General features: G+C 41.8%; 1 protein-coding gene and 1 long non-coding RNA gene across 2 annotated transcripts; one reads left to right on the top strand and one right to left on the bottom strand.

Annotated features, from left to right (window-relative positions):
* Nucleotides 1-573: 573 nt before the first annotated feature.
* LOC130167848 (uncharacterized) lies at nucleotides 574-3,559 on the bottom strand. The gene is made up of 2 exons (XR_008827329.1): nucleotides 3,278-3,559; nucleotides 574-2,098 (listed from the first exon to the last, which is right to left on the bottom strand). It is a non-coding gene; the product is annotated as an uncharacterized LOC130167848 (long non-coding RNA).
* A 1,541-nt stretch (nucleotides 3,560-5,100) lies between these two features.
* Nucleotides 5,101-10,491, top strand: rhbdd1 (rhomboid domain containing 1). The gene is made up of 8 exons (XM_056374161.1): nucleotides 5,101-5,348; nucleotides 5,886-6,052; nucleotides 6,165-6,444; nucleotides 6,664-6,796; nucleotides 7,599-7,687; nucleotides 8,472-8,537; nucleotides 9,054-9,197; nucleotides 9,336-10,491. Exons 2-8 carry the CDS (start codon nucleotides 5,900-5,902, stop codon nucleotides 9,440-9,442), a joined length of 972 nt encoding a protein of 323 aa, XP_056230136.1. The 5' UTR covers nucleotides 5,101-5,348; nucleotides 5,886-5,899; the 3' UTR covers nucleotides 9,443-10,491.
* The last annotated feature ends 3,940 nt before the right edge of the window (nucleotides 10,492-14,431 follow it).

The raw sequence follows: 14,431 nt of genomic DNA, 5'->3' as shown, positions 1-14,431 counted from the left end.
TAGTGGCAGATGTATTATCAGAACAATCTTAACAGCAAAACCATCTGCATGTATAGACGGTGAAATTTTACTGACGTTTTCTGTCAAAAATAAATCAGAAATTAATTTATAATGAAAAGAAAGCCAATATTCCATTAACCTGCAAACTCTATGTAGAGAGATCGAGCTGCAGCAACACAGCACAGACGCAGCCAGTGTGAACACACACGAGCTTCTCCACAGTTGTTAAGTAACGTCAGCTGCCACGCTCATGCAACGCAACGCAACACAACATAAGCAAGTAATGTAGCTACTGAATTCACGTCCTTGAAATTAGACCAAAATGTGTGTCCTGTGGTACATTTATCATTGTTAGCCATGAATTAAAACTCTTAGAAAGTCTTGGGCTTTTAAAGTTTCTTGAATACTTTTGATTTTGCCTTAATATAGGCCTATCACATAAATAAATGATTACCATGCCAATGTTTGGCTTTTTTTTTCCTGCACATCACGTATTTTAACTACAATAATTTTTTTCATTTTGACATGCTGTATCAACATATTGGACAAAAAAAACACACAAAACACATGAAATGATTTTGCAAAATTAGATTTTTTAATTACAAAAAACACAAACTTGCTAAATGAAGCCTTTTAAAACGATGGAGTCAGGTTCTTTTTTCTGTCCTGCGGCAGTGAGTGGCTTTCTGTCACCTTGGCACAGGCAGCAGGAACATGGTCGGTGCTCCTCTTGATGGGAGCTCCTGTCTGGTCCACTCCACACAGCTGGGACACCAGTTCCACCAGGATGTTCTTGTGGCTCTTGTGCTGTACCTGCTGTCCGTAGCTGAGCTCACGGTGCAGAATGTAGGCGTTTGTTGTAGCAATGTCCACAAAGTGCAGGAACAGGGTGCGATACCAGCGGGCAGTCCTGCGGTGGGTGTAGTAATATTGGATGAGATGGTTTGATAGGTCAACCCTACCCATGTTCTTACTGTAGGCAATGATGGGGGTGGGAGCAGCTTTCCACTGCCCAGTTTGCATTTGCATCCTTCACTCTCCTCTGCACCGTCTCACCAGACACGGCTGGGTGGATTGTGGAGCACACCGACACCTCCCGCTTGTCCTTCCACTTCACAAACAGCAGCGCCCCCTCTCTGATCCATCTCACTGTGCCTCTCTTTGCTGTTTTGGTGAGGGCATTTGCTCTCCCATTGGGGCACCCTTTGCTGTTGTGCCTGTAGGTACCTCAGGCTCCAAACTTCTGGATTTTGGGACTGGTGTAAAAGCTGTCCACCTAAATATGGTATCTGGCCCCAAGATATGATGGCTGAATGAGGCCCATGACAGCATCATGTGACAGTGTTCACTGGGTGTGTGAGACTTGCCTCCGTACACGTTGAAGTTTATGGTGTAGTCATTGCTCGTCTCTGCCAACACAAAAAGCCTGATCCTCCATTTTGTGGGCTTGTCCTTCATGTTTTGGGTCATGCCAGTTTTCGCTCTGGTTGACACCATTCTCTCGTCAACTGCCAATTCCTTCCTTGGGTGGTAATGTGCTTGGCAGGCATTGCGGATGTCATCATACGGAGGCTTGATTCTGAACAGCTTGTCATATTGCAGTGTTCCCTTCTTGCTGTCATTTTTGACAACATCCTCTGGGTCGCTGAGGTAAAGGTTCCATGTTATCGCTCTGAATCTGTCTCGTCATGACAGTGGCTCGAAAAGGCACAGACAAGATGTGGTTGTAACTCCATCAGTCATAGAGACTTGGTAGTAGTAGACACCATTGCTGTGTATATGTGGAGACCAAGGAATTTGTTGAGATCCTCCACTTCAATGTCAGCCCATTTGTACATCTTTCCCATTTCCTGGTTTTGTGCTGCATGCTTGAAAAAGGTGTCACAATGGTGAATGTGTGGAATGTGTGTTCACCTGGGGTTCAACTGGTTCGTGGCGCAGTATCAGGATCATTAGTGGTATTCCTGGGCTCGGAGTTGTGGTCTGGCTGTGCTGACTGGGCTTGTGGAGATCTTGACCCGGCCTGAACCCCCCTCTTCCCATGTTACCTCCATGGAGACATCTGTGTGCTGTTGATGCTGCTGGCAGCTCATCATCTCTGTACATGACAAAAACACATGTAAAAATTATTCAAAAATATGTACAGGTAGGTATACTCTATATACACATACATAAATAAATATAGAGGAAGAGTTAAGTCAGCTGCACATCCATGACATGGCGCGTTATCCTGCTGGAAGTAACCATCAGAAGATGGGTACACTGTGGTCATAAATGGATGGACATGGTCAGCAACAATACTCAGGCAGGACTGATCCATGCTTTCATGTTTGTAAGCCAAATTCTGAGCCTTACATCCGAATGTCGCAGCAGAAATCAAGACTCACCAGACCAAGCAACGTTTTTCCAATCTTCTATTGTCCAATGTTGGTGAGCCAGTGCGAATTGTAGTTTCAGTTTCCTGTTCTTAGCTGACAGGAGTGGCACCCGGCGTGGTCTTCTGCTGCTGTAGCCCATCTGCTTCAAGGTTCGACGTGTTACTGTTGCCTTTCTATCAGCTCGAAACCAGTCTAGCCCTTTTCCTCTGACCTCTGGCATCAAAAAGGCATTTTCGCCCAGAGAACTCCCACTCACTGGATATTTTCTCTTTTTTGGACAAGTCTCTGTAAAACCCTAGGGATGGTTGTGCATGAAAATCCTAGTAGATCAGCAGTTTCTGAAATACTCAGACCAGCCCGTCTGGCAAAAACAACCATGCCATGTTCAAAGTCACTTAAATCACCCTTCTTCCCCATCCTGATGCTCGGTTTGAACTTCAGCAGATCGTCATGACCATGTCTACATGCCTAGATGCATTGAGTTGCTGCCGATAATCTAATAGGCAAATGTGATTGGTCTATTAGATTTTTGCGTTAACTAGCAGTTGAACAGGTGTACCTAATAAAGTGGCCTGTGAGTGTATGTGTATATGTGTATATGTAAACTCTCTTCTTCTATGTGTACATTACGGTGGCCCTGAGGGTTGTTGTGTTTCGCCTATTTGCATGTGTTTTCTTAAATTGCAGTGAGTTGGGCTTCAGGGCCACCGTAGCACGCTGTGTACGTGTGTATACAGTAGGACTATGTGTACATATAGTCAGGATTACTCAAGAAATATGCACAGGTAGGTATACTGTATATATACACACAGAGATATATAATGTATATATATATGCACACATAATAGCCCTAAAATAAAGAGTAATAAGTAAAACAAAAAGCAATAAGTTTGTCTCACCTCTCGTCGGCAGCATGTTCAACGTTCAGCGGTCGCATCTTTTTCTGTGACACAAACTTCTCCACCTCCGTCGAAACACTCACAATTCAGACTCCGAACTCATCAAATCCGAAAACAAGCACAATAAATACCCACAACCTACGGCTAATCTTTCCCTCAGAAGGTTTGTGTGTGTCTGTGGAAATCTCCTGCTTCCCTCTCCTGCGTCTTCCCACAGTTCCCTCCCCCTACCTGGATTACTCAGCCTGTAGTAGTCTATGGTCTGTAGAGATGAGTCTTCTTCTTCGATGATGAACGGCAGCTGGCATCCAAGTAGTTGCATTACCGCCACCTTTCGACATCACTCAGCTCCTCCTTTCCAATTGGTGGTGGTAATGCACCAATTCGCTGTTTGCCAACTCAAACTAAAGAAATAAAGAATAAAGAAAAAGAAGATAAATGCAATGCATTTTGCATATTTTTATGCACACACATAACAAATATTTTAATCTAAAATTCATATCATTTTATTTCTGTTTATACTTGGTCTATCTGCATCAAACAATAAATGGTATATCGTTTGAAGACAGCACTTTCAGCAATGATCCACGTGATTTTTTCTCCATGCTGCAACGTCTGGGGTCTTTTCCATGAAGCAGGTTTAAGGGTTCAGGGTTGAAGGTTAGATTCTGAGTCCAGAGTTTGTTAAACCTGCTTTCTGAATAGACCCCTGGAATCAGCCATGTTATTTGTTAATGCAGTGTTGTAGTTCTCACTGTGACCACCAGAGCGCAGAAAACCGCCAAAATTAATATTTTTATTCAACTTTTTGTTGTTGTTTCTAACTTTTCCACTTCATGTATGTGTATGTGCACAGTACTGTACAAACATTCTCTGAACTTTAGATATTTGTATTCTTAACCATCATGTTAGGGAGGCATCTGATCAGTCCAGATTAATTCTACAGCAGGACAATGACCCCAAACATACAGTTATAAAGAACTATTAACAGAGGGTCTGGTCCCCACTGAGCCCTTATCTTATTACATGAAGAGACAGAAGACACCAAGACAGTCTAAATCCACAGAACCACTGTAGCAAGATGCTTGGAACAGCCAAATAGGCCTCCCTGAAAAACTGTGTGCTGGTGTACCAAGGAGAACTGGTGCTGTTTTAAAGTAGTGACAGATGATCACATCAAGTATTGATTTGATTTAGGTTTTTTATTTACTGCACTCTATATGAAGGTCATTGTTAAATAAAAACTATTCATGTCATCCTATGAAACTTTTGCACAGTACCATGTACATGATTATTCATTTCCAATTTGTGCTCTTTTAAAGGCAATGGGTGGGCACTTCAAATATAGATTTGATTTTGGGTTTTTTGACGATCCGGATTCACACCAACACTCAGCTCCACAAGCACTTTGTATGAGGTTATTTAACTAATAAAAAATACTCATGGCATTGTTTTGGAAAAGCACTTATAGGCTAGCAGCAGTGGTAGAGACGGGGTTTTATATGGAAATGGACAAAGCTGTAGTAGTGTATATACTATAAAGTTTGGTACCTGAACAGCACACTTCACATTATTGTAAACGAATCAGAAACCATGAAAACGTGCTTGTTATTTGCAGGAAATGTATCGCAGAGAGACAGGCCATGGTGGAGGAAATGCAGAGGTAGAGGAGCAGGAGTAGATTATACTGAAACACGGCGGTAGTTGGCAGGGCAGTAGATGTTTGATCAGCTGATGGCAGAAGTCAGACAGACGTGAGTGAAACAGATCCATTCTGCGCATGCGGCATCTACGTAGCTTTGTTATTGTCACATGACAGCTGACGTGACGCCACGACCTGTTGCCAAGTAATGTCTAGTAACTTAGAAATGATGAAATGTGTAGAAATACACTCTGCTGACTTGTGACCAGGGCGTGACGTTATTTAATGGACATTTAAGTTCGTCTGTCGGCGTTAAATCCTTTAAAAGCGGACTCGAGCTGCCAACGGGGTGAAAATTAATATTAAGGCTAGCATTAGCATTAGCAATAGCCAGAGCGCCAGAGAACGAGGAAGAGGACTGAACTGACAGTAAGTTTATTTGAAGCCACTAATGCTGCTGCTCAAAACTTTGACCTGATGACATAAATTTACAGATTTAGGTCGATTACTGCACAGATATTCAGGTTAACACTTGTGCGTGGGACTCTCAGTAAATCCAACTCATCGTTTTTGTTTGGTCTACTCTAGAAACCAAGCAAGCAAACTGTTCATATAGCTCTTTACTAGGCAAATATTACAGCTGCTTTACGGAGGGATGAAAAGAGAAAAAGGCAAATAAAAGACAGAGAATAATTATATATAAAAACAAGAAGAGTAAACCACAAAATGCAGTATAAACTCAAAGACAACAAGTGGCTTTTAAGTAGCTTTTTAAAGTTTTGTCTTCTCTGAGGCTTTATGAGTAGCTGTTTCAGAGCTGAGGAGCATCAACAGCAGAAGCACCAAAGTCTGGTTTCTGTTTCTCTGGAACGCCCAGAAATCTTTGTCCTAAAAAAGTAGATATTTGAAAAATAAATTTTGTGGTAGAGCAGAAGTGAAAATAACCTCACATTTGTCTCTCTGCAGGCTGTTTTTTTAGTATGCGGACTCGACAAAGGGCCTCCCAGCTGGGATTGTTGCTCCTAGCCTCCCAGGTGTTTCAGGTGGGTCTGGACAACATCCCACCTGTCACCCTGGCTGTCCTGGCTCTCAACGTGTACCTTTACATGTTCCCTGCAGCTCCACTGATGCAGGTAATGCAGCACCTGGACCACCTTTCAGGAATGACATGCACTGTTGCTTTGTACTATATTAAGGTGATATTATTAGTACTAATATGAGTACTACTATCTATCCGATCCTTAGGCCTGTGTGAGTGTCCAGCAGGCATATTGGTTTAATGATTGGCGTCGTCTTGTGCTGTCCCCACTGCATCATCTGGATGACTGGCACCTCTATTTCAACATGGTGTCCTTCCTCTGGAAAGGAATCAGGCTGGAGCAGCGGCTGGGTGGAGCCTGGTTCGTCTACCTGCTGTCAGTCTTCTCTCTGCTCACTGGATTAGTCTATCTGGTGTTGGAGGCAGCGTTAACACAACTCACCCAGGACCAGTCCTACAGCATGACCTGTGCTGTTGGCTTCTCAGGTATACACTACTCTAAGGTCACTTATAGTATAATTGGTATGAAAGATTGGACTAAAGTGATTCTACTGGTAAAAATGGGAATAAACCATAAAAAAGGATTGAACAACAGCATTTTACAGAAACATATATTGTATGTCATCACCACCCAACCTACTGCTGGTTTCAATAGCAACTTTTCCCCCTATTTATTGAACTTTGCTAATATGACTGTGTTACTAGGTGTCCTGTTTGCTCTGAAGGTGCTCAATAACCACTACCACCCTGGAGGTGTGACCAATGTGATGGGTATCCCTGTGTCGAATCAGTATGCTAGCTGGGTGGAGCTAGTGCTGATCCACATAACATCACCTGGGTGAGTTTCCCATCACAACTGTGCATAATAAATTCACCAGGATTTATGATTCACCTCCCAGATATACTGTAGAGATACCAGTGTGATGGATGTATCGGGGTGTGAGCACTGCCAGGGTTAATGCTTCTGTTTTCAGTGGGATGGCCCCAGCTTAAAGGACTGATTGAGAGGATATGACTTTTAACTTGATATCTATATGTGTGCTATAGTATAACATGCCTGCTGTATACACTGCTACCAAGAAGATATTTCTAACATTCTTTAGGAAACAGCAGGTGACAGGGACTACAGTGGTCCATGAGCAATGTGGTAGTAAAAAGTGCTGGTACTCGGGTACTGTCTTTGATCAGCATCTCTATTTGTCAGCAGCACAGATGAGAAAAGTGAACTGAACTGAAGGGTAGTCACAACATCATGTTCATAGAGACAGCTGCTTCATGCCAGTCCCTAATTATCCAGTATAAGAGGCAGCTACATAATGTTGTCAGCACATGTTCACATGTATATACTTAAGGAAGTTGGTCTCAGGCCACCTCATACAATCAACACATCCTTCAGACAGCCAGTAAAATCCTCCTTGACCCTACACACGTTGGCCATCTCTGGTCCACATATGTGCTGCCCAGAACAAACAGGGGGAGGGAAACCATTTGTTTATTGAGCTCTCGCCTGTGTCTGAACTTTGGAAACTTCCCGCTCAAGCAGTCCTGATAGTATGTGCTCTCTGATGCTATGAATGAAAGTGTCCACAAGATGGCAGTGTTTCATTAGTTAGGCGTTAATCTGTGTTTTGCTTCTTCAGGACCTCTTTCGTTGGTCACCTGTCAGGTATCCTGGTGGGTCTGCTCTACACGTCTGGACCACTGAAGACCATCATGAAGAGATGTGCAGGTCTGAATTTATGTGCGTGTGTGTGTGTTCCAACACAAGACAACTGCTATATAAGGACACTCACCAGAGTGTCCAGGTGTTTCTATTATTTATATCAATGAATGTAGGCTAAATAACAGAAATGTAATACAGCGCCACACACTACATCCTCCACAATGAAAATCAACAAGTGTCTTAAACAATTTTAATGAAAACTGAACACTATAACCTCAATGCAGGAGGATTTACTGCCGGACTGTTGTATTTCACTGCATCAGTTTTAGTTAGATGTTACTAATATACCGACAACTGAGTGTACATTAGTAATTATCAGGTGTATGCACAGGCTGCAAAAAGCCTGACTGGAATTGGTTGATTTCGGTGCCGTTCTCACCTGGGAACTGATTCATCTGGTAACCTACAAATGCTCTTTAATTGTAACACAGTTACACACAGTTACACTTTTAAAATGTAACGCAGTAACACATTTACTCAGAGATATTTTATGTTATCAGTTATCGGTTAAAAAAAACGATACCGATAATCGGAAAATGCTGAATATTACGGCCGGGCCGATAATCGGCTGATCCCTAGTCTAAAGATATATTTTCACTGAAAAAAAATTCCTGAAGCCTTGAAATGTCATTTTTTTGTATTTTTATTATGATTTGAATGTACTGCAAATACTGTAGACGGCTTTGAAATACATCTGTGTGCCTTATTATTAATCCATACACAAATCAAAATGCACCTTAACAACCGTCTTCCTGAACTGAAATAGTCTGTTTGTTTATATTTTCACCAGAGATTGTGACATCGAATGGATATAACTCCCGGCCCGGTGCAAACTACAACTCTTCAGGCTTTTCAGGTACCAAAGTTTTCAAGGAAAGTCATTGTATAAACAGTGTATAAGCTGAAAATCATCACTGAGCAGATCCTACTAACAGGTACTATTTTTGTATCTAATGCCTGATATACCTTATCATCAAAGAAATCAGTAAGAGACATTGTTTTATTGGATGACATGTTCCTTCATTACCATGAACACACACAGTTTACTTTTAACACCGTCCTGCTGCTGTAAATACTTACTGGAGCAGGAAAATAGCTGCCAACAAATGCACTGTTTACTGTAAACTACACTGCCCAGCTGTTTTTAGTGAACTTTTTTCAAAACAACCGACTAAGTAAATTGGTTTTGGTCTTTTTGTGGACAATAAGAAGAATTTAGAATACACCATCTTAACCTTTAACATGTTATTTCTATTTCTGTACTTACACCCTCTGTGTGTGTGTGTGTGTGTGTGTGTGTGTGTGTGTGTGTGTGTGTGTGTGTGTGTGTGTGTGTGTGTGCGCGTGCGTGCATGTGTGTGCGTGCGTGCAGGCTACAGTGGCACTGGTGGAGGATACTCAGGATACCATCAGCATGCACCAGATTACACCACAAATCGTTCAGCATCTTATTCAGGTGGACTGACAGAGGAGGAGCAGTTAGAGACAGCCATCAGAAACAGTCTGAATGATGGAGGTAAGAGAGGAGAGAGAGTGTTGATGAATGGAGGGTGACTGGATTGACACTGAATCCTAAAATCTATACAATGTTTAAAGTCACCCAAGTCAGCTAAGTGCCTAAAGTATGTACATCTAATAATATTTTGTTTTGTAGGACAAAGCAGCAGGAGAGGAGCTCCTCCCCCTTATGGTTTCAACCTCTCAGACGAGGCGAGAGCTGAGGAAATCAGATGGAGGAGAATGAGGAGGTTCGACAGCTGAGCTGCCAGGCAATGGAGTGGAAGAACGTTTAGGCGTCGAGACACTTAAGCCTGATCCAGACTCTGCTTTCACAGGCTGAGCAGGAGCGCCCAGAATGAGAAGGTCTAAACACACAGTCAGACACATTTAAGAGCTCTTTTAACGTGTGGTCCTTTGTATTTACATGCCTCTCAGTGTATACCAAAGAGTTAATCCTAACCCTACTTTGATGCATAGAATATTCATATGCTCATGAGCAGGTTATGTTTGGATGCTGAAGTTGTCCTCTGGCAAGTTGTCTTCTGGTTTTTGCAGCTTCCAATTTGGGAATTAAGGGGAAAGTTAAGGGATATTTCTAATATATCTCTAATATTCCTGTGGTTACACCACTTCAAGTTGTAAAACGGGTATGGCTAAGAAAACATTGGGCATGATTTTCAGGCTCTTGTGATGGAGGCCCAATGCCCTAATACATGGAAAGTGACACTGCACAGAGCCATCGTTTTGTATTGAATAACTGTTTTGCATGGATATGACACCACAATCTTGTTGTACTATATAAAAAGTATCACAGTGGCATTAATTGTTCATGGAACTTGCTTTATTGTTTATAGTTGTTGATCTTCAGCTGATTGTCTGTGGCCTAGATGGAGAAAAAGCTGTGGAACTGAGATTTTTCTGTTCTCACAAATAGAATCTCTGACAGATATTAAGGTGGGATTTAAATGTTTTATATGGATGCAAATTAAAGTTTTGTTTTTTTTCCATGAAATGTTAAATCAAAACTGGACAGTATTTTCAAAATAGGTTCAACTGATTAGATACCAGCAAAACCCACATGATGCTTTTCAACTTGAGCTCTGGTTTCCTCCATGCTGTTCATCAAGTTATCAAAACACAATCCTGTATGGTGCCAAATAGTCATACTACGCATTACTGTTAGCCCACTATCATAGTGCTGTCTTATAATGCTGTCTTAATGTCCATCAGAAAGTGCACACCTGGATTCATGTGGGCACAGGAAGCTTGTGTAATGCTGCATCTGTAATAAATGTTCTTTTGAGCACAAACATTACTGCTCAAGCACCTTTTTTTTAAGCTGGAACAATCTATGCAGTGGTGTACTCGTAAACACTTGGCTGACTTTCATCATATACTATCACTGACATTAACACTAAAAGGGGTTGTAAGTAGTATATAATATTTTTTAGGAGACTCTTTAAATTATGTGTAATCTTTACCAACCTCAGCACCATGCTACTGTAAACTTCCTAAAACGTCCCCATGCGAGAGTGATGAAGTTACAGAAGCAACATCTAAGAAAGTACATTGTTGGCTCTGATTCCACTAAAGCCCTGAGGCATGATGGGAAGTAGGACAACTTAAATTAGAGCCAAGAAACTCAACAAGCCACACATCAGCCCTCGTGGGTCTAAAACCATCCCACATGATCAAACTGTACGTCCCAGTCTCCGAGGTGGCGTCTCAAGTGGGGAGAAGGGGAGAAAAGGTTGTGTGTTAAATATCCGGACTAAATGTCTCAGTAGGTGGATGTGTAACTGTTCCAACATCAGATGGGTTTGACAGTTTGCGTAGCATGGTGCGTGTGGGAGCTGAGTGGAGCACAGGGCCCTTGCAGAACATGAAGAGGAGCTGAAGAGTGACAGAAGGATGACAGGACGAGGACAGGGATGACACACACCGCACAGCAGATGCTGCCGTTGCAGTCTCCGTGTGTCTCTAGCATGGCTGTGTGTCTTGCCACGTTGGTGCTTTTATGTCTTTTCCTGTGTCTGTGCAAGTCAGGGAGGTTGTATCTCAGTTCGTCATCTCAAATCACACCTCTTCTGGAAAGAGATCCGACTAATTGGTTCTGTGAAGAGTTCCGCCTGCTGTGACACTGTCACTCAGCATTAGAGACAAAACTGTGAGAAACACCCTTTTCCTGGTTTACACATGGAGGCTGAGTTGAGTTGACCATTAAGGAAGGCAAGAAAGCTCAACAGAGTCACCCATCAACCAGAGGATTCTGGCTGGTGCCCAACTGACAGGCATCGGATCTGTGTATATGTCCTTGAGAAAGCCTCTGAATCCTGGCTGCGTACCGTATCTGAAGCTGTTGTCCTCTGATGGACTGAAACCTGCCATTAGAGTGAAACATTTCAACTGGTTCACCAATAGGAGTGACAATCTCAGTGGAGTGTCACTTCCATGCCAGGTGACACGGCTGCAGGAACAAAATGAGTGTGATGCAAGGAAATAAAGCGGTAAAACTTGCAACACACTGGTGCATTCCTGTCATTGACTGTTGCCAGTAGTTAGAGAAATATGCCACTGTGTGCCCAGAAGAAATGTTTTCCCCTTCTTAAAGGTCATGTTATAGAGAACTGTACAGTGAGCCGCAATTTGTCAGAGTTGTTAAGGTTATGATGTTTGATTAGAATGTCAGCTTTTCAACACAGTAACTTTGAAGCTGCTGGCAACCAAACACACCATGACAGGGCTGTATTTCAGACAGGGACATGTAGGTGGGCTGAAAAAAGATTGACCTAAAATACCCCTCGGCTCTCCGGCTGAGCTTAGCAGAGACGTGTCACCCCGCTGCCATGTGCTGCATACCCACTGATCCCTAGAAAAAAAGAAAAAAAAAAGACACCCTCCACTCAATCCAACGTGAAGGTCAATTTGTCTTTGCGTCTGCCAAAGCCAGCTCAGATCACAATAGACTCTCATGGGGCCGATAAATTTACCATAGCATAAACGAAACAAGCTTTTAGTAAAAGACAGAGCCAGAGTTTTGGATCACTTTTTTTTCCCCCCACAGTGCAGTGATTAACTTCATCACACTCAAATCCTGCTCAGCAACTCCTAAAGTCTCATGGAGAATGGTATTAACTTGTGCAGAGGTATAAGCCCAGGGCTAATTTTTAGAACAGTTCTATCACTTGTGTGCCAGAGTTGCATGCTGGCGTTGATGACTAAAGAAACTTGCCACACTATTTATAGGATAATCTCATGAAAGCCTCCCATCACTCCCAGCCCACCCTCACCCTCCCACTTATAATTATCCTGCCGACTTTGTTCCCCACTCTGCCTGTTCTTCCCCGCGCCGTAGCGGAACTTAATGGAACTTCCTGTTACACAATCAAAGGACCTTGCACACCCACGTAGGTATTTTCAGTTACTCTGGTTGATTAGAGCTCAGTTCTAATCAGCCACAATAACCAAACTCCCTGGACCAATAACAGCAATAAGTGCAAGTTGTCCTAACTTACAGGGTTCAACAGTACAAAGGGGTTTACACCATTGAATCTGGATCTGGACCATCATTATTACAACTTGCAAAAGATAAGTGTAAACCCTGTGTTGCACAGGCCATTGTTTCTGATTATTGGTTGTCTTTGATTACAGTTTTCACCCAGAGAAAACCGGTTGTGTTTAGTTCACTGTGAGTCCTACGTTTGCATTTTGTGTCCTTGATGATGGTCCAGTGCTAAAATGTTAATTTAATATTTTATTACAAATGGTCTTTAATGTGTAGGTGGCTCAAGGTGACAAGTATGACTCATATTTTGCATTACAGACTGTGGGACTAAACAAGCAGTCATTAACCTTGTTGCTTAAGATGCCACTGCAACAAATATGCAGTTATTTAGAGTGCTTTATGAAAAGTGTGTTTATTTTGCAGCGGTATACTGTCCTTCAGAGTCACTAAACAATCTTATCCACCTCATCCGTCATCAGAGGATCAGCAAAGGTGGCGATTCCGTGGCTAAAACTGCAGCACTGAACACAAACAGTAGAGAATAAGAAAAAAGCATTACAGTCTGAACATCCATTCCTTCATCCGTCCATCAGCCTCAATACTTATATCAAATATTCCTCTCTCATATCTCTGACTCATCTCTCTCCCTCGCGCTCTTTTCCCAGAATTGAGCTGCAGCCCATTTCGTGCAAAACAAATATTAGTCATCTCAAAGCTTCTTACTTGTTTACTTCTGTTTTTTTAATCCCTTCTTCTTTGTGATTGTCAGTTTTATGTATATAGTCCAATATCAATATAGTCTGTACAGAATACAACACCCACTGTCCTCAGACCCTCAATTCAATATAGATTTAGTGGAAACCAGTCGTTTATCATGAAAAGACCAAGTGTCAATAATATGTAATAATATGTGAATTTACCATATATCTCGATATAGATTGATAACACAACACAACACATTGCATTTGTTTGACATTTTGTTTAAAGTGACATATCTTTCTTTCTTACACATGGATCACTTGGGTCTATTTTGCTCTTGACACTTTGACATGTGGCCCGGATAAAACAAAGGAAATGTGAATACTCAAAGACGAACAAAATACAATAACAAATGATCAACTAGAATAAAATAGAAAGTCCAATTTTTGTCTGAGCCAAAAATTAAGCCCATAATAAATATGTACAGTACACTGTACAAATCTACAGCTCAGTAATGTGCGATGCATCAGCAATGCACGTTTCAGTTTCATCACCAGATCAATACTGGAGTTTTGTGGCCAATATTGATAGATTCATATTTATTTATATTTATCTGGGAATAGTCATTTTTAACATAATCAGATTACATTAAAATAACCTACATATATCCCTTAGTTTTTTCTTTTTACTACAAGTTGAAATATCAACAAGTGCTCTTTACCTCCAACTTAGCTGGTCATTTTTGTTCTTGAGTTACTTGTTACTTATCGGTCAGCAAGCAGTGATACCAGTATGTCTGCAATAAGTTACCATGTGCAGACATATTGACCTGGCTGGTTTTTTGGCCTTGCTAGCTCCGCCTTTGAAACGTTCTTAAATATTAGCTGAGTTCAGTTTTTGAGAACCTCCATCTCTCCATTTTCATCTCTTTTTCACCTTATGTGTGTGTGTTGTATAATAACTGCTCTGTAAGAACCGCTATGGATATGCATTTTTTCACAGACGGACGCGGTGCACACTCGCTCACTCGAGACGGTTGCGTAGAT

This window comes from Seriola aureovittata, chromosome 4 (genome assembly GCF_021018895.1).
Source record: "Seriola aureovittata isolate HTS-2021-v1 ecotype China chromosome 4, ASM2101889v1, whole genome shotgun sequence".
NCBI classification, from domain to species: Eukaryota; Metazoa; Chordata; class Actinopteri; order Carangiformes; family Carangidae; genus Seriola; species Seriola aureovittata.
The sequence above is the reverse complement of the archived record's forward strand: the minus strand, read 5'-3'. Positions and strand labels throughout refer to the sequence as shown.

Coding starts and splice junctions, on each gene's coding strand:
- rhbdd1 (XM_056374161.1), top strand. CDS start 5,900: ATGCGGACTCGACAAAGGGCCTCCCAGCTGGGATTGTTGCTCCTAGCC. Junction 6,797..7,598: donor ATCCACATAACATCACCTGG/GTGAGTTTCCCA, acceptor TTGCTTCTTCAG/GACCTCTTTCGTTGGTCACC. Junction 9,198..9,335: donor AAACAGTCTGAATGATGGAG/GTAAGAGAGGAG, acceptor TTTGTTTTGTAG/GACAAAGCAGCAGGAGAGGA.